The 20,066-nt window shown below is 37.5% G+C and overlaps 1 protein-coding gene and 1 long non-coding RNA gene across 2 annotated transcripts; both read right to left on the reverse strand.

Moving 5' to 3' along the window:
* Positions 1–227: 227 nt before the first annotated feature.
* Positions 228–2,912, reverse strand: mettl21cb (methyltransferase 21C, AARS1 lysine b). The gene is made up of 5 exons (XM_056754151.1): positions 2,813–2,912; positions 1,944–2,104; positions 1,739–1,856; positions 1,389–1,660; positions 228–542 (listed from the first exon to the last, which is right to left on the reverse strand). The coding sequence occupies exons 1-5, from the start codon at positions 2,910–2,912 to the stop codon at positions 423–425; spliced, it is 771 nt and encodes a 256-aa protein (XP_056610129.1). The 3' UTR covers positions 228–422.
* A 10,904-nt stretch (positions 2,913–13,816) lies between these two features.
* On the reverse strand, positions 13,817–18,479 carry LOC130428028 (uncharacterized). Its single transcript, XR_008907383.1, has 2 exons — positions 16,297–18,479; positions 13,817–14,278 (listed from the first exon to the last, which is right to left on the reverse strand). It is a non-coding gene; the product is annotated as an uncharacterized LOC130428028 (long non-coding RNA).
* Between the last annotated feature and the right edge of the window lie 1,587 nt (positions 18,480–20,066).

Genomic DNA, 20,066 nt, shown 5'->3' on the forward strand with positions numbered 1-20,066 from the left:
GGCCAGACCTTAACCCCATTCAGAATCTTTGGGATGTGCTGGAGAAGACTTTGTGCAGCTGTCCGACTCTCCCATCATCAAAACAAGATCTTGGCAAAAAATGAATGCAACTCTGAACGCGAATAAATGTTTTGACATTGCAGAAGCTTAACGAAACAATGGCATCGCGAATGCATGCCGTAATCAAAGCTAAAGGTGGTCCAAAGAAATAGTGTTTGATTTTTTTTTTTTTGGATGGACAGTGTATATTAAATCCCGGGCTTAGGATCCTGTTGTCAGTTTCACAGCAGTCAGCTTCATTCCTTGTGATTCTGCATCCCAGCCAACAGGTGGCGCACTCTCCCTTTAATGTTGCTGGGCCCATTGTTTTATAATATATGGACCCAACAGTACACAGTTCTGTCTCTTCTTTCTTGCTTTGTTCACTTCTTTGCTGTAGCCTGGTAGATCCATACCTCCTCATGTGGGATCTCTTCAAGCAATGTGGTGTTAAAAGCATTTTTGAAGGTTTCTGTAAAGCACAGGTCTGACTGGAATCTTACCTGTTGCAAACAAACATACCAGTCAGATATTTGAACACACCCTTTGTGACATTTTTTTGTTATATTTGATTATTTAGAGTGATAAACGTCATCTTGAGCATGGAAAATGTTTAAAACACGTTTTCTTCCCATAGTTATCATCCTTTGCATATAGGCTAATTATAAGTTTAGAAAACATTCGGGATGATCGTGCATCTTTGTTGCAGATAAAGCCGGAAGAGGTAGCCTTTATAACGACTAGAGAATTACACGGATATGTTATCCAAAATAGTTAGACTTAGAAAGATTATATAAAACCTTACCTTAGATAAAATAAAAACAGATCCAGATGATTTAGTCAGTCCAGCCTGTTCGTTTAATGACTTATGGCTAATTGAACGACGGTATTTCATAGGAAATAATACCATCATTTTTGCCATTCCTAGTCTGACATTCAAAAACACATTTTTGAAGGAATTGTCTCCTCCGTTTTACTCGTTGCTGCTTGGTTTCAACTGTTTTTCAGCAACCAGTATGTGCGGGCAGCTGGTAGTGACGTAACAGCGACGTCGACTCCTAATTGGTTGATAGATTACAGCTTTATACGCTGTGACAACAGTTTATATCTAAAGAACTAAAGCATTTAGATCTGAATTTATTCATGCATGTTCATGATTTTTGACTTGTAGTTTGTCGTAAAACCAGAGGCTAGTCAGTCCTCATGAAGTTAAAATGCTAAAAATATAGGTTGATTGCAATAACATGGCCAAGACATGGTCATATCGGTTTACAAGGAAATGCATCTGTGATTTATATGTTTGATATGATTTATATTTGTATGTGTTCTGTCCTCGTATGGAGTCTGACCTTATTCGCCCACAATAGTATGGTGCCTGGCTTGCAGAAGTGCTTCATAGTGATAAGTAGATTATCCAGAAAGTCATGGTGATAGACCACGTCTGCACACAGCACGTAGTCGTAACGGTACACAGTGGTTGGAAAGTGACGCGTGACATCCTGACCCCAGTTCAGAGCAGCTGTCTGAGGTGTGTACCTGCAACGGCCTCGGGTGTTTCGAGAAAGGTTGAAGTTCAGGTTGTTCAGGACCTCAGGGAGATCAGTGGCTGTGACCCAGGCACCTTGATGTAAAATAGGATAGAAGAAACTTAAAAAAAAAATATTAGTAAAGAAGACTGTCCAGAAACGACAATACCTACCCAGTAAACTTGTCACAATAGACACCAAGCCTGTTCCTGCTCCAAGTTCAAGTACTGCCTTATCCATCAGATCAATCTGTTCCCGGTTCTTCTCCAAATACTTGCAAAGAGCCACAGCCTGTGTAAATTCAGAAAATCTGTAAATAGGCCAAATAAGTTCTTTACATTTTCTAAACAACTATGAATTACAAACTAAATTTCTCACGCCCGGCCAGATGACGGCACCATAAGAGTCGAGTGATTCCCGGATGCTGATCTCCTGGCCAGTGAAGAAAAAGGTTTCTTTCCCAAGGGAATAGAAGGTGCTGGGCTCCCAAGCATTCCTCCTGTTTAGTGCCTCTCTCTCCATGTGTTTATCTGGGTCCTCTGGGGGAAAAAACTATCTGTCAAAGAGTCCTATTGCCTTTAAAAATTAACTATTTGTTCAACACCTTGCGCCTGAACCCATACAACCGCACCAGACCACATAAAAAATCTGCAATTTATCAAAGGAAAATATATATTTTTTAAATAAAATAAATGTTTTTTTGAAAATGTTGGTAACCAAAAACTGTTGGTACCCATTGACTTCTACTGTCAATATGGACACAAAACCAATACAAGTCAATGGTAAAACACGGTTTTCTGTTACCAACATTCTTCAAAATATTTTCTTTGTGTTCTGCAGAAGAAAGAAAGTCATACAGGTTTGAAATGACAAGAAGCCGTGTAAAAAATGACAGAATTTTCATTTTTTTAAATTAACTATTCCTTTAATATTCAACTTTTTTATTAATCCCAGAAATATACAAAAAATTACATTTACACATTTGGCAGATGCTTCTATCCAAAGCCACTTACATTGCATTATACTATACATTTAATTCTAAAGCAACTACAAGCAAGTTGTGCACAAGATGGTGTGCACAAGATGCTCTTTACAGTGTTTTCAAACTGTGATAACATTTGCATAAAAGGTTTTGGGTACACATCATTAAAACAAATTAAGCTTTGTAATGAAACTTCTGTATTAAAATAGAAAAGCAAAAGAGAAGCATTTTGTTTCTGGTCTCAGACTTTGGACCAGACTCTTACCTTCCTCTATGATGTTTGGTGGTGGTTTGACAGACCCTGGCTGCTTCACACTTTCATCTTTTACTGCATTTTCTGTGCCTTTTTGTTCTTCTATCTCCATCATGATATGAAGTCCTGATATCTCAGCTGTTATGTCGAAAGTTTCAAAAGCGCATGCTTAAAATTTATTGTGTTAAGTAAACTTCCAGTTTACATTTTTTGATTTTTTGATTTATTATCTATCTATTTTGTTTATAAATATTAATGTTTTGTCTCACGCATCATGCTTTATTTATGCAAGGATGCACCCACAGACATGCAATTAAAAGAGTACACACAAAACAGACCTGTAGCTTGAAAATGGATATCCTTAGTGCAGTTGTAGGACATTTATAAACCCGAAGCATCCTTTTGCTCCACCCATTGAACCACTGAGCTAAATTTACAGACAGGTACAGCAAGTGGGAGAGAAAGTTGCATGTGTGAGTATGTTAAAGCAGTGGGCAAAGCCACTTAATTCCACAGCTTTGAGCAAAACCCTGTCCTCTGGGATTGTTTGTCCCTGCTGGTTCTGGTTCCAGAATGTTTAGGTCTATGCATACATTTAATGTGGCAGCCAAGAGGCTTAGCTCTTTACTTTCAACTTGGCAAAGACTGATATGTTGCAGTCTGTGTGACAGTTTGTTGAAAAACTTTTTAGTGTCCTGTGGAAGCTCAAACTGGAGTCCTTTAAAAGCCCCTTTACAGAATTTATAGAGATGTCTATCTTCTCGTCTCTCCTCTACAGACACAGATGGTAAATGAAGGCCTAGAGGTTTCTCAAACCCATTAGGAGTATTTTTACTGTTTGGGGTAGCATGAACTAGCCGTCAGTTTAATTGCCGGGATGGAATAAGACATTGGGAAAATCTGAGACTGGACTATTGTCATGAAAACATGTGTATGTCTAACAAATCAACAAGAGGCTGCATATACATGATTAACTGTGTTTATCCAAAAATAGAAATCCTTTAAGCATTTCTTCCCCTTAATTTCGTTCAAATTTGTATATGACTCAAAATATATTTTGAGATATGTCTTTGGCCATTACGGACATCCATTGTATGTTTTTTGGGGTCACCCGAAGACTAGTTATCTCTAGTTATCTAATAACCAGCGGTGGAAAGTAACGAATTACAAATACTCAAATTAATGTAATGGAGTTGTTTATTTCAGCAATTGTACTTTAAAAAACAGTGTGCTTTTATTCGAGTACATTTTTAATGCTGTATCGGTACTTTTACTAAGCTATTTTTCCTCACATTATTGTCGCTACTTATTATGCTTTGCTTTCATGCGATTGGCTAAGGAGAATAATCAGTCACGTGACCCCGTCCACTCAAATCGTGCAAAGAAAACTTGCTTCACACAGATTTAAAGACATCTTCCACCAATTTAGTTTAATCATGGAGGAAGACGAATGTACGGAAGCCTATGGAAGCCCGTTTCCGCCATTTTTTTTTTAGAATTAGTATCTCATAATAATGACTTAGTAACTCATAATAATGATTTAGTATCTCATAATAATGACATAGTATCTCATAATAATGATTTAGTATCTCATAATAATGACATAGTATCTCATAATAATGACTTAGTATCTCATAATAATGACATAGTATCTCATAATAATGACTTAGTATCTCATAATAATGACTTAGTATCTCATAATAATGACATAGTATCTCATAATAATGACTTAGTATCTCATAATAATGACATAGTATCTCATAATAATGACTTAGTATCTCATAATAATGACTTAGTATCTCATAATAATGACTTAGTATCTCATAATAATGACTTAGTATCTCATAATAATGACTTAGTATCTCATAATAATGACTTAGTAACTCATAATAATGACTTAGTATCTCATAATAATGACTTAGTATCTCATTATAATGACAAAGTAACTCATAATAATTACAAAGTAACTCATAATAATTACAAAGTAACTCATAATAATGACTTAGTATCTCATAATAATGACTTAGTATCTCATAATAATGACTTAGTAACTCATAATAATGACTTAGTATCTCATAATAATGACTTAGTATCTCATTATAATGACAAAGTAACTCATAATAATTACAAAGTAACTCATAATAATTACAAAGTAACTCATAATAATGACTTAGTATCTCATAATAATGACTTAGTATCTCATAATAATGACTTAGTATCTCATAATAATGACTTAGTATCTCATAATAATGACTTAGTATCTCATAATAATGACATAGTATCTCATAATAATGACATAGTATCTCATAATAATGACTTAGTATCTCATAATAATGACATAGTATCTCATAATAATGACTTAGTATCTCATAATAATGACTTAGTATCTCATAATAATGACTTAGTATCTCATAATAATGACTTAGTATCTCATTATAATGACAAAGTAACTCATAATAATTACAAAGTAACTCATAATAATGACTTAGTATCTCATAATAATGACTTAGTATCTCATAATAACGACTAAGTATCTCATAATAACGACTTAGTATCTCATAATAACGACTTAGTATCTCATAATAACGACTTAGTATCTCATAATAACGACTTAGTATCTCATAATAATGACTTAGTTACTCATAATAATGGGAAACTAGGTCAACATTTTGATTTAGTAACTCATTAAGTCAAAATAATGACTTAGTATCTCATCATAATGTCATTACAGAGATACTAAGTCATTATTATGGCTTACTAAGTTGAAACTTTCTAATTATAATGACTTGAGTATCTCAAAATAAGGAGAAACTAAGTTGAAATTTCGATTAAGTTAGTCATAATAATGACTTATTATGAGATACTAAGTCATTATTATTAGATACTAAGTCATTATTACGAGTTACTAAATAGAAATTTCGTCTTAGTTTCTAATTATTATGAGATAAGAAGTCATTATTATGACATACTAAGTCATTACTATGAGTTACTCATTCTAAAAAAAAAATCCAACCCTGGCTGAAACGGGCTTCCATAGTCATTACATCGAAAGAAGCCGCAAGGATTACTTTTATGTTGCCTCTCTGTATTTTGAACTTTAAAAGACATGAACCATGAAAAACCATGGACCACAACTCTTGTTCTACCTAAGAAATAATGTCACATACATATTTGATGGCTTGAGGTTGAGTAAATAATCAGTCAGCTCCTCTTCAAATATGACTGTTAATGCTAATCCAATGCAATTTAAATTACAAATGTTTTACATTTTTTACATGCAGTATTTGGGGCTCTTATTTATTAATTTCTGCATTTTGGGGCCTAGTACACATGATTGAACAGTGTTGGAAGTGCATACATGGTTTTAACTGGAAGACTGATCTTATAATAGACAGACAGACAGAACAACACATTGAATGGTTATTTTGTATGTTATATACTGTTATATGCTTTATAAATTAGGTAAAGATGTGCTTTGTTAAAAGTAGCTATTTCCTGTATAAATCTCCAAATTTGATTATTAATAATTATTCTTAATTCATTAAATAAGACCGCCTAAAAGAAACAAGTAACTAGTACACCGAATAGTTTTTGAGAAGAGTAACTTTTACTTTTACTCAATTACTTTTTTAACACCAGTACTTTTAATTGTAATTGAGAACAAGTTCAGCATCGCAACAGTACTAGTATTTGAGTACAAATTTCCAGTACTCTTTTCACCACAGTTAATAACTACTAAATAATAAAGCCTAATTGGGATGTTTATGGGCGACATACCAGTTCTGCCCCTGTACCAACTACTCTGGCTCTTTCCACACCCCCAACTATATGGGCCACCCTGATGGTCCTATGCTGACCTACATAGCAGAGATTATCTAAAGGTCATTAGATTTTACTAAAACCTCATGCCATTCTTCCTGTGGGATATGTGAGCTAATGGGACCACCATATAGCCCCAAAAGCTTATTGCCACATTTCATTGCAGTGATCTCATTTTGAAAATAGAGAACTCAAAGTTAATTTATCCAGGTGCCAAAAATAACTATGATTATATAACAGCACATTGTCAGGCTATCTCCTTTCTTTAACCAGGTTGCTGTGTTTTAGTGGTGATCTTTACTGCATGGTATTTTGGCGAGCCATAAAGGCAACATAACTCTGAAACCCTTGCGTGATCTCTTTATTGTCACACATTTCTGAACACAACACAGCATGACACATAGTTCATAGTAAAATACATTTAGTTTTATTTCACAGGATTATAAAAAAACTGTAGTTGAAAAGAAGTAGTGACCATTGTTCAATACTGTTGTTGTGGATTACGGCCAATCCAGGGATGCTCAGAGTTTATCCCATTCTTAAAGCAAACAACAAAAAGGGCTACTATGTGAAGACCTTTTAAAACATGTGACTTGCTGAGCTTGGTATCGCAGTCTAAAATCAAAACAATGGAGAGACAAATTTAGCCAAATAACGGTCCTTCTCAGTCTCTTTTTCTTGTTATCAGAAATAATCTACAGGCACTCTATTGTTTGCGATTGTATAACAGAAGTTAAGGTCAGTCCACAAACACATATGTGCAGTAACGTTTATGTTGCAAAAATGGCGGCAGCGCCATGGGTGGACACGTTCAAAAAAGGGACAGAAATGTTATAATAAGAACTGCTGCCATAAACAAAGTGGTTTTCGTGAAATGACGCCTTAAAAAAAAAACTAAGACCATATTGCTTCAGAGATGCTCATTTGGTTATGTGTGAAAACAAGCAGTGCAAAAAACTGTAAGCATTCATTTGTGACTACAATGATAGGAGTTGTTTTTGGATTAGTCAATGCAAATCCTCCACTGACACTTGGTAGTGAAAACACAGCTGCTGGGGTAAAATTGAAAACTGACTCAACCATGAAGAACAACATGTCTTCCATGCCAAAGTGATATGCAACCCCATATCCGTGTAATGAAGGGGCTTTAGATTTTCTGATGGTAATATTTGAAGCATTCACAAAAATCTCTGGATTGTAATTCTCTTTGCATCTGATTCACAAAGTATTCTCTTTGTTGTATTCTCCTGCATCCTCTGTATAGACTTTAAGACCAAGTGCTCCGAAGAGATTTTTCCAGATTCAGATGCACATGCAATGGGGTCACTGGGCTGCTGTTGCCTCATGACAAATGTTCTACCAATCTGTCAGACCAGACTGTATCTCTCTCTTTATCCTCTGGATGATGCATTGAAACATGGAATTCCTGGCATTCTGGTCAGATGATGGGATGGAAAAAAGTCTCCATGTAAGACTCATAGTGATGAGAACTATTAGCGTATCAACGCCTGTTTAAAGCCTTTGTGAGACTTCAGCTGTAAGCTTTGTGAGGATTTAACATTGGCTGCGTCTGAAAGCTCTAATAGGCTGCCTTTGGAGGCAGCATTTCAAGGTAGGAAGGCATCAAGGAACGTCTGAATAAAATATTTGCTTTACTGTCTCCCGAGATACCTCCATCAGGTCGATTTTTGAAGTTAGCATAGAAGTATCCTTTGCTGCCTTCAATGTCCCACAATTCTATGCATTTGTTTGCGGGTTGATGTGATTGGTCGAGAAAGGTTGAGTTATAAAACAAAATGGCGTCCACAGTGGCTAGAGCAGTTTTTGGTTAAATAAAGTAATTTTTTTTCTTTTTACAACTGTTGATTGAATTTCTAAGGAAAAATGACTATTGTAGTTTTAAAATATTCGATCAGTTATAGTTTGTGCCAAATTATCTTTTCAGAAGTTATACATACAGTAAATCCTTGATACCATTTATTATTTGTTTGACAAAATAAAACACCATAAAACACTTTTTTGAAGACTAACTTTCCTCATGCAGTCATGTAATAAATTAATACCCGCTACTTCATTTCATAATAAGTAAATCCCAACAAAAATGATAAAAGATTTTGTATAAAATTATTGTGTGTAGTTCGCCGAAAAAAGGTAAAATGCTCTTTCAGTTGTTATTTGCTTTGGATAAAGCGTCTGCTAAATGATTAAATGCAAATGTCGTTAGGCCCTGTGCGAACTTGCTGTGCGAGGCCCCCTTGGAGGAAAGAACGTTTTTTTCGGAAGTTTTAAGATGATTTTATAAAATAAACTTGCAGTGAGTTTATCGTTATGTCAATGATCGCAACTTTCACACGCATTTGAAGGACAGATCATATGTGACCCTGGACTACAAAACCAGTCGTAAATCGCACGGGTATATTTCTGGCAAAAGACGAAAATACATTGTTTGGGTCAAAATGATCAGTTTTTATGCAAAAATCATAAGTATATTAAGTAAAGATCATGTTCCACCAAACTTTTTCCGTAATGATCGCGGTTGAAAACATGGACTCTGAGATAACGCGTGTGCTCAATCTAAACGCTAATGACAGCAATAATTTAACCGAACCTAGTAAATGATTTTTTTGAGACCGGCTTGACAAAAGAGGATGCTCCGGATGACAACGATTCAATCAATGTTTGGATCACTTCGACTCCGTTATGGAAAATGACGCCATTAAGGAATACAAAGTGTTCACTGCGGACTCAGAATTCGACCAGCTTGAGTGGGAAAATTCCTCAAAGTTCAGGTGAATCAGTCACAAACATTCTTAAATGCCTTCTTTACAAAGTAGTGGTTTTCATGGGTTGTTTATGTCACATTTATGCCAATTTTGCTCTGAAAAAATGTAAACAAAACATCATCTTAGCATGTAGGTTTGCTAATGATGATTCGTTGCCAGCTCCTTTATTCAACAAAGTGACACTGTTTTGTTTCCAGCTGTAATTGGCAGTACAATGATGGGCAGCCATGTCATCGCCTTTTCTCTCCTGATGATATGATGCATGAGAGCAGCCATGAGAGACTTAACAACAGTTAGTAGGGCAGGAGTTAAATGTATACTCATGATAATTGGACAGATAGGTCCCTGCCATTACAAATTTATAAATTATCACCTCTTGCTTGCTAAGATTTCAAACAGTTTAGTCGGTTTTCTAACTGTTCCTTCATTAACAAGCAAAATGTCAGGAATATAGAATAGAACAGAACAGAATAGATTTATCGTCACTGTCCAGCTCATTTCAAAGTTGCTGTTTTATTTTAGGGGATCAAATGCTTATCTTTCTGGGCAAGATTTTGTGTTCAATTAACAACTCTGAGACCACAAACTCATCAAAAAGGCAGAAACAAACTCCCCGTCAGCAACAACGCACCTTCTACTGGCTGGAAAGAGAGCAGTTATGCTGAGATACATTCAAATTCCTGCACATGTAAGAAAACTAGAGATGACCCACCGCTAACAGTTTTGTGACAAAAAGTTAAATGTTGCTTTCAATCTCTACCCCCCCAGACCTCCCCTCCACACACACAAACAGACAAGCACGTACGCACACGCACGCACACACATGCAGTAATTTAGTGGTCGGGAACTCACACCTGCTCAACACTCCTATACAGGCATGTCTTGCTCACACTGATACTCACAGTTTTTACAGTGCTTTTGAAGCAAAGGGGTGTTGAAAAATGTAATAGATACTTAAAATTTGCTTTCCTGGGATGTACAAAGACAATATGTGTGCCGAAGTTATTGAAAATCAGTTGTGTTAATCTGAATGCGAATTTTCTTTTTTTATCCAGGCTACGCCAAGATCGCCTCACACGTCTGCTTTCACATTATAAAGAGCATGGAATTGAGGCAAAGGAAAATAAGTCTGGTGGGAGGAAAAGCAATACACGATCATTCGAATTTGAAGATGTACAAAGAGCTGTAAGGTTCCTGACAAATTATGCATCATAAAATCAGATATGAAAATAATAACGTATTAATAGTAGGGATGCACCGAATATTCGGCCACCGAAAATTTTCGGCCGAAAGACTTTTATCACCGAAACAATACGGCCGAAATGTTGTGATGACACAAACAGATACCTCTCCTTTGATGCATCTGTAGCGGACGTTATACCTTTAATCGCAGCACTAAAGCGTCTCCTAAACTGCTTTCACCCTCAGGGCTATGGAGTGCGACCAATATTCCTTTACGTGTGTGAACCAGAGGTCGCGTAATCCAAAAGATTCTTTGTCATTGACAGATTTTTTTACCAGTGACGCCGTCATTCTGGCAGATTACAATGAGGGCAATTTGTAAACACCCGTTTCCCTTCAGCAGGATATGCTCGTGAAGCGATCTGCGTGTCGTTGTCATTTAACTGACTAGACATGTGATGCGATTTGGGAAAACCCGTCGGATGTCACGCTGGGACGTGGGAAAGACAGTTCACCTATCAAAGTAAACCACATAACATGAAGAATGAAGAAGTATTAATGCACATTTCCGGCCTGTGTAAACTATGGGATGCAAAGTTTTTTATACAATGTTTTCGTGAGATGACAGAGCTCTCAGTCTACCGCACCAGGGGCCCGTTTCAATAAGGAAGTTCAACCAACACTGAGTTAAAATCTGAACTCTGAGTTGATTTACTCAGAGAATCGCTACTCTGAGTTTTCAGTTTCAGAGCAGCTGATTTGATTTAGTTCAATCAACCCTGAGTAAGTTCACTCTAGGTTACGCGCGTGCAGCATGGCGATGAAAAGCCATAATCAATTGAGTGAAGATAGCACGATTCACCATGGCAACGTCACATGACAAAAAGCGCTCTGTTCATTTCTAGCCAATCGAATTGAAGGTACTGTTACAAGCGTACAGTGAATATGAGCTCATATTTAGAAAAAAATGCAACACAGCCGCAGAAGCAAAAGAAAGAGAGTTGGCGTGGGAGAAAATTGCTTCACGTGTTAATGCGCAAGTTTGTCAATAACTTTTATATTTATCTTGTTGAAACTGTGAAAATGCGAATTATATTTAACTCTCTCGCTCTCATGTAGGTGCTTTCCTTCTGCAATAAAAAGATCTTAGCAGCAGCAGAATATGAAATATACGACGGTGTCGTAGAAAAAAAAAAAGATTTCGAGAATAAAGTCGAAATGTTCCGAGAATAAAGTCGAAATATTTTGAGAAAAATCACAGAATTGCTAGAAACAATGGCTGTGGAGGATTTCGTTGAATCCTACTTTAGATTATGATTTAGCAATAATGAAATTCTTTGTCTTTTGGCGCATCATCACGGAGTTATAATTAGTAAAAGAACACTGCAGCGATCATGTAGGAAACTGAATTTATTCAGAAGAAAAAATCTGACACGAACTACGAATTAACTCACTGATTCAGATGACGTGCTTAAACATAACTTCAACTCTTAAACTACAACCTTCACGAAAATAAAATTACGACGAGTTTATTCTCGTAATATTTCGACTTTAATCTCGTAACATTTCGACTTTATTCTCGTAACATTTTGACTTTATTCTCGTAACATTTCGACTTTAATCTCGTAACAATTAGACTTTATTCTCGTAATATTTCGACTTTAATCTCGTAACATTTAGACTTTATTCTCGTAATATTTCGACTTTAATCTCGTAACATTTCGACTTTATTCTCGTAATATTTCGACTTTAATCTCGTAACATTTCGACTTTATTCTCGTAACATTTCGACTTTATTCTCGTAACATTTTGACTTTATTCTCGTAACATTTCGACTTTAATCTCGTAACATTTAGACTTTATTCTCGTAATATTTCGACTTTAATCTCGTAACATTTCGACTTTATTCTCGTAATATTTCGACTTTAATCTCGTAACATTTCGACTTTATTCTCGTAACATTTCGACTTTAATCTCGTAACATTTCGACTTTATTCTCGTAACATTTTGACTTTATTCTCGTAACATTTCGACTTTATTCTCGTAACATTTCGACTTTATTCTCGTAATCTTGAATTTATGTTATTTTTAACGTGGCACTAAAACGCCATGGTAGAAATACAATAATATCATTCATTCAGGAAAGTTTAAAGAAATAAAATGCTCTTGCTAGTAGGATGTCTGATTGGGAAATGTTAAATGTACTTCTTAAACTGGCCTTAAAAGTTAAGATAAAACGTCCAAACGGGGCCTCACAATTCTCTCCCGACATGAATATAATTCTCTGCGAATTAATGCAGCTTCCTCTTCTATGGGTTCCTGAATAAACGAACATGCTATTTTAAGTTCTGTGTGACTAAATAGAGCGCGATAAGGAACATGAATCAATAAACAAATGATGTATGTAATTTCAACACCGCTCGCGCTTCGAAAAGGAGGCGGAGATTGTAACAAACCCTGGGTTTGCGGAATAAAACCTGCTCCCGACCAGGTTAGGTTCACGGAGTAGGTTACTCTGGTTACTCACTCGGAGTATAAGATACCTCGATTTCTGAAATGGGCTTGACTTACTCCGCGGTCGCGGGTCTGACATACCTCGCGTTCTGAAACCAAAAACCCTGAGTATTCCGTTTTCTGGGGTTGACTTACTCTGAGTTTGCACTTACCCTGCTTTCTGAAACGGGCCCCAGGAGTTATGCCCGCTCCAATGCTCACGCGAGCCGGACCGCGATCGCAAAATATACGAGAGATGATCAAAAGTCCAGACACTATGCACATGATAAACAACTTAAAACTTGCTTCACTGCTTATTAGTTGTTGTCCGTAATGTTTCCTCGTGTAGTGATAATGGCAGAGCTCTCGTTCTTTAAATGTGCGCTGCACCATTTTCCTTACTTTCGTTTTATTCCAACGGTTTTGTACAGTATTTTTATAGACTTCAACACTAGGAAATGTTTTTTTACTAAATTTTTATTAGAGTAAGTCTTTTACCACTGTAAAGTGATTTTACTTGTGATATTGGACTGTTGGGCTTTTATTTTCGTAACTTAACTTTAAACACGTTTTTCTCCAAATTCCGTTCCTGAACATCATAGCGCTTCAGACGACAATAAGTAGGTTATTCTATTCTTACGCTACTTATTATCAACTTTGCACATCTGCAATTCTTGGTGCATTTGTTGTTGTTAAAGTTCTACAGTTAACATATGGGCTATGGGAGTCTTTGTTTGGATACTCAACTCAACTCAACTTTATTTATATAGCGCTTTTTACAATTTTCATTGTTACAAAGCAGCTGTACATGAGACACATTTAATACAAGTATGAATTCTAAAGCAGCCCCCCCGGCCAGGCAGATAGTGCAAAACAATATGCAAACGGTGGTGAGGAACCCAAAACTCCCATCGAGAAAAAAAACCTCAGGGGAACCCAGGCCCAACCAGGGGATTCCAGTTCCCCTCTGGCAAAAGCTGCTGCCTCTGCACAAGCTCATCAGTGCTTGCACAACAAGGCTTAATAAAAATATAAAAATTAAAGATTATCATTAACAATCTAATAGCATTTGAAATGTTGTAGAAAAAACAAAGTTGTCGCGTCCTTTATCCAGCTCTATCCTCTTAGCACTTGTCAGGTCACCGCTTCCCATTCTCAGCTCTGCCATCAGGTCTGGGCATGAACTGCATCCTGCGGTAACCTTGGAACAAAGAGACAAGACTGGCTGAGAGTAGAGTACTGTTCTGCACTCTTTGATGCAACAAGTACATCATTTGTTGTTGGATGTGTTCCTGGTTCCGGTTGATCTAAATAATGCAGCCTAAATCCTCTGAGGATTAATATTATGGAGGTGTAGTGTATGCAAGATTAAAAAGATGAGTCTTTAGTCTAGATTTAAACTGACAGAGTGTGTCTGCCCCCCGGACCGTGCAGGGAAGAATATTCCAAAGTTTAGGCGCTAGATAAGAAAAGGATCTACCACCTGCACTTGATTTTGAAATTCTAGGTATTACCAACTGACAGGACCCCTTAGAGCGTAATGTACGTGGAGGTCTGTAATACAATAGAAGTTCATTCAAATACTGCGGCGCTAGACCATGTAGGGCTTTATAGGTAATAAGCAAGATCTTAAAGTTAATGCGATGCTTTATAGGTAACCAGTGCAAGGTTGACAGAACCGGGGTTATATGCTCATACTTTTTTGTACGTGTAAGAACTCGAGCTGCCGCGTTTTGAACCAGTTGCAGTTTTTGTAATAGGCCCGCAGGGCAACCACCTAGAAGTGCATTACAGTAATCTAGTCTTGATGTCATGAATGCATGAATTAATTTCTCTGCATCTGACAGTGACAGCATATGACGTAATTTAGATATATTCTTAAGATGGAAAAATGCAATTTTACAGGTGTTTGCGACATGGCTTTCAAATGAGAGAGTACTGTCAAATACAACGCCAAGATTCTTAGCTGATGACGAGGATTTTATGGAGCATCCGTCAATCGTTAAGCAGTATTCTTGGTTGTTACGCATAGCAGTTTTCGGTCCAGTGAGTAACACTTCTGTTTTGTCCGAGTTTAGTAGTAAAAAATTGTTACTCATCCACATTTTTAAGTCAAAATATACAAAATATACACTATTATGTTGAAGGCCTACAGAGAAAATATTGTTGTATCTTTAAGCAGTTGCACTTGTTCTGAATAGACTTTCTTGTAGTAGTCCTACAGAGAAAAATGTAAAATGCACTTGACCTAAATGCACTTTGTTTTCATGAGAGAACATTTAATTGTACAACTTTTCAGCAGGCCAGTACCCTGTACATTATTATTTAATATACACATGAGTGGGGTCAAGTTAAACATCTTAGTTGAATTTTATTTTATACTGTGTGCATTGTTGCAATGTGCTAAATAAATATTTGCATAATTTGTAATTGATTTATTCTTTGAAACTTTAATTATGCAATTGCAATGCCTTGATTTTAGTAAAGTTAGTACACAGTAATAGCCATAAATGCAAGGGTACTAATAATTGGCCAAATTTCTTTCGGTGTTTCGGTTTTCGGCCTTGGTTTCCTCTTTTTCGGTTTCGGCCAAGAATTTTCCTTTCGGTGCATCCCTAATTTATAGCAAATGAATGAAATATGAGGAAATGTGAAAAAGTCAAGTGTAAAATTTTATATGTTCCTGGTAAATTATTTTTATGAAATTTGGTGTGTATAATGTTTAAGTTGTGGTAAATCAATGGTGTAAGTTTCATTTATTTCCCATCATTAGTAATATGCGTTGCTAAGGTCTACTTCTGAAAAAAAGAAAAAAATCCAGATTCAGATCATAAGATCTGAATCTTTTTCTCAATAGCGATTTTATACTCCATAGGCTTGATCGGTTTTTACAGTAATTTGATAAGTTTCGTTTCATTAATTAATTGTAGAGATGGATTTCAGGCGGAAGTATCCTCGCCCGTACCAGCTGGACGAGTCGAGGTAAAGTATCATTCTAGACATAATTAACAACATTCATGAAAGAGTCTCTATTTTAATCTTTTTACTCTACTTTCAGACGCTCATTTTGTGATGAAGTGCGACTTCCTCCCATCCACAGAAGTCCACGTAAGTGTTTGTTAAGATTTTGTGTGTCCATGCCTTCAATCATCTTTGCATCAGAAACTCTTATTGACTGATTTATCGTTATGGATTTAGCTAAAAGAGAAGAGATCATACCTCTGTCTGCGGTGGACCTGTGGAGGAGGAAACAGGCCGCGTGAAAGGTAATAAATAAACAGTCACTGTAAAGTTATTAGCGACTGATTCAATGCTTTAACAGGCTAATGGTAACCATAAAGGTCATTTTAATATAGTTCTAAACTTAATAACAAAATTGTAAAATGCCTGCGAGGGACACAGTGTCTGCAGTAAGCATTTTGCTTCTGCAGTTGACACTGCCTCAACTGCTCAATAGAGGGCGCCCTCAGCTTGAGCCTTTGCGCCCTCGGCTGCTTCTTTCAGGCCTGGAGACCCCCGGAGGTGAGTGAGCTTCACATATTGTAGGAGAGATACGAGGATCACTAAACCGTTTACATCACAGAACCTCAAATGATCTTAAGTCTTTACCTCATGTCTTCATGGACTGTTTAAACGTCTAATGCCCAATTGTTGCAAATGCATATTTAAATTAATTGTCTTGTTCTGGCTTGTTTGCAGGGTCACTTCCACTTCTGCCAAGTTTCCCACCATCCAGACCTGTTCAACCGTGTCCCCCAACGGCAGCGCCGAGGAGACCATTTGGAGACCAAATTTGATTTCAGTTTGTCTCTGAAGTTTCAGATCTGAATGTGATGGTTCATGTTTTCACTGCTATAACAGCGAAAGTTACAGTGATTAATATCTTTTTCATATTTGTCTCTGCAGACTGGCATGGATTTTGGGCTTTTTATAAAGAACAGCCCGGGTTTCACAAGATATTATGCCAGATTAAGTAGGATCCATCCAACTAAGTTAATGTGCAACAGAAAGAGAAATATGTGTAACAGAAAAAGATTATGTGTAATAGGACTGGGCAATATACCGTTATGTACGTGACAACCGGTATTATTTTGCGCCATGATATGAATTTTGCTATATCGTGCATTCGTGAACTCTAATTTTGCATTTATAACATTTTGTTCAATTTGTCATCCGTTTACACTGCTAATGAAGATATGTCGAGTTTGAACGTTTAATCTTTTGTCCTCTATGTCCAACTTCTCTCTACACAGGCATTAGTAATGAAACAGAGAGCGCCGTAACAGTCCAAGTTAGCCTATAGCACAACCCGCCGAACGTTACTCAAACTCGCCACAGCAACAATCAAGTGTGCATAAGAAACTGCAGCTTGCGTTCGCGAATTCATGAGATTGAAAGTGAGATTTGAGTGAAAAAGATGAGCGAATGCACAGAAAATGAGATTGTTGAACAGCACGAGTAGGAATTAGTTTAAAAAAAGGGGGGGGGGCTCCTCTGTCGTATGGAACTGGTTTGGGTTCAAAATCTCTGACATCGACCTGTGTCGCAGTGTTGTTGCAGCCAAAGGTGGAAACACCAGCAATCTCTTTCACCACTTGAAAAGCATACATGTACACGAATATGAGACGTGCACCCAAATGCGTACAACAGATCGTCCCACACATGAGACTCGTTTACAAGCTCCTACTCTGCCCAAATGAAACTCACACCAAATAACCTGTAGGGGTTCAATCTTCAGTATTGCTGGCATGAGCTGCGGCTGGAAGGTCACGTGACCCGGCACTTCACAGCTTAACAGAGCCAGAAAAAGCGCTGTCTTTCCCACAGCTCTTATAAATAAAAATTAAAAAAAAATTACTCTTGTCATTTAAAAATGACTTGCACAAGGCACAATGTTTCTTAAATTGTGTTAAGATTAAAAAAAATATTTTTCAACTTGTTTACAGATAACCATTCTAATTCTCAGGAAGACAGAGGGGTTCCACAGATTCCGAGATGAAAAAACATTTCTCGAAATAAAAGAACATTTAAAAGTATAAAAGTACTGTTGAAATCTGTTTTGTTATTTTCCATGTTCTGTCATTAAATTAAGGATTTTTCTTTTAAATGCAGTAGGCTACAAATAGGCTAGTAAAAAATACTGTTGTAGTTTGTTTGTCTTCTTTAAGGCATAGATAACTGAAATTTAATAACTTTAATAAGAGTTTAATTGAAGAAATGGATTACAGGGAGAGTTATTTTTGCCATTGCCAGCAGTGAAAACATGAACCATCCATCACATTCAGATCTAAAACCTCAGAGACAAACTAAAATCAAATGAAACATTGTGACATGTGCAGGTGTTTTGGCAACTAGAGGCACATACTTTAGTCCTGAGGGGTCTCCTCGGCACTGCCTTTGGGGGACGCGGTTGAACACGTCTTGATGGTGGGAAACTTGGCAGAAGTGGAAGTGACACTGCAAACAAGCCAGAACAAGACAATTAAATAAAATATGTCTTCTCTCTTAGCCAAGTCCATAACGATAAATCAATCAATAAAAAGTGTTTCAGATCCAAAGATGATTGAAGGCATGCACACACAAAATCTATAACAAACACTTACGTGGACTTCTGTGAATAGGAGGAAGTCACACTCCCACACAAAATAAGTCTCTGAAAGTGGAGTAAAAAGATTAAAGTCTCGGCAGGTATGCTGGTGTTTACGAACTGCTTCTCTGCCTCTGAGTTCCCAATACTGGCAGCGCAGTTCAGCTAGAACCCGTTCTGAGCCAGTGTGAAGGAGTCGCTGATCGGGGTCTTTAATTAGCAGCTTGGTGGCTCCTAGGGTCTAGCACCTAGGGTCTAACACAATTGGGTTTATGGCCTCTAGGTCGAGGTCACTGGGATGCCGTAGCCTTCCACCCACTCTATTAAGACCAGTGGCATCATCATACTCGGGGGCAAGTGAGACAAAACGACTTATGTGGAATAGGATGTCCAGTCTTTAAAGCCATGACCTCAGTAAGAAATGAATCCATTTGAGCCCGTGCCAGAAGAAGCTTCACCACCTTAATGTAATCGAAGACCTCCTTAGGAAGGTCAGTGCTTGTGGCAGCCACCCCATGCAGGGATCTAACAGTGGACTGGACAAGCTCTTGCCATTTGTGGAATTGAACTGGATCAGGAAGAGGATTGCTAGGTACTGAAACATTTCCAATAAAGGCAGACTTCGTTATTTCACTGCAATCAGGTTTATCTTCAGTTTTAGGCATGGATGGCCAATGGTCGGGTGGCTGAATCAGAAAGGCTGGTCCTAAACTCCACTGATGAGGGCTTGCCAACTTTTGGTTATGACCCATATCCACATACTGTATCTCCATTCAGCCATCTTTATTAGAGTCTGTATCTCTGCCATGCGTGTCCCCACAAACACTTTGTATCGGCAGGGCTCCGATGTCAACCATTTTAACACAGTGGTAGAGTCGTACCAAAAAGTGACCCTGTGGATAGGTAAGGTCAACTCAGCTTGGATCACCTTGGCCAACTGGGCACCCAACGAGGCATAGACAAGCCTTTACGAGGAGGATCTTGATCTGGCCAAGACAAAGTTTACGATAACTTGTCCTTGCTCAACTGTGGTGTGAAAGTAAGCAACAGAACCATAGGCTCTTTCCGTTGCATCGCTAAAGACATGAAGCTGTCGAAGGGCTGAAGGATTGTCTGCAGAGGCTGGGGTGTATGCTCGAGAGAACTGCAGCTGAGGAAGTGTTGGAAGTTCGGCTACCCAAGCGAGCCACTTCTCTCTTAAAGGTAATGGCTCTATGGGGTCATCCTAACCAAGGTTGTGCTTCCAGAGGTCTTGGATAATGACTTTGGCTCTTGTTGTGAATGGGATAATGAACCCCAAAGGGTCGTAATGACATGTCAAGGTTTTGTACATGTTCCTCATGGTAGGCTCAAGGATCTCAACAGAGCGTAGATTGTTCTGCAGGGTGTCACTGATACAATT

The sequence above is a fragment of the Triplophysa dalaica genome, chromosome 8 (genome assembly GCF_015846415.1).
Source record: "Triplophysa dalaica isolate WHDGS20190420 chromosome 8, ASM1584641v1, whole genome shotgun sequence".
NCBI lineage: Eukaryota > Metazoa > Chordata > Actinopteri > Cypriniformes > Nemacheilidae > Triplophysa > Triplophysa dalaica.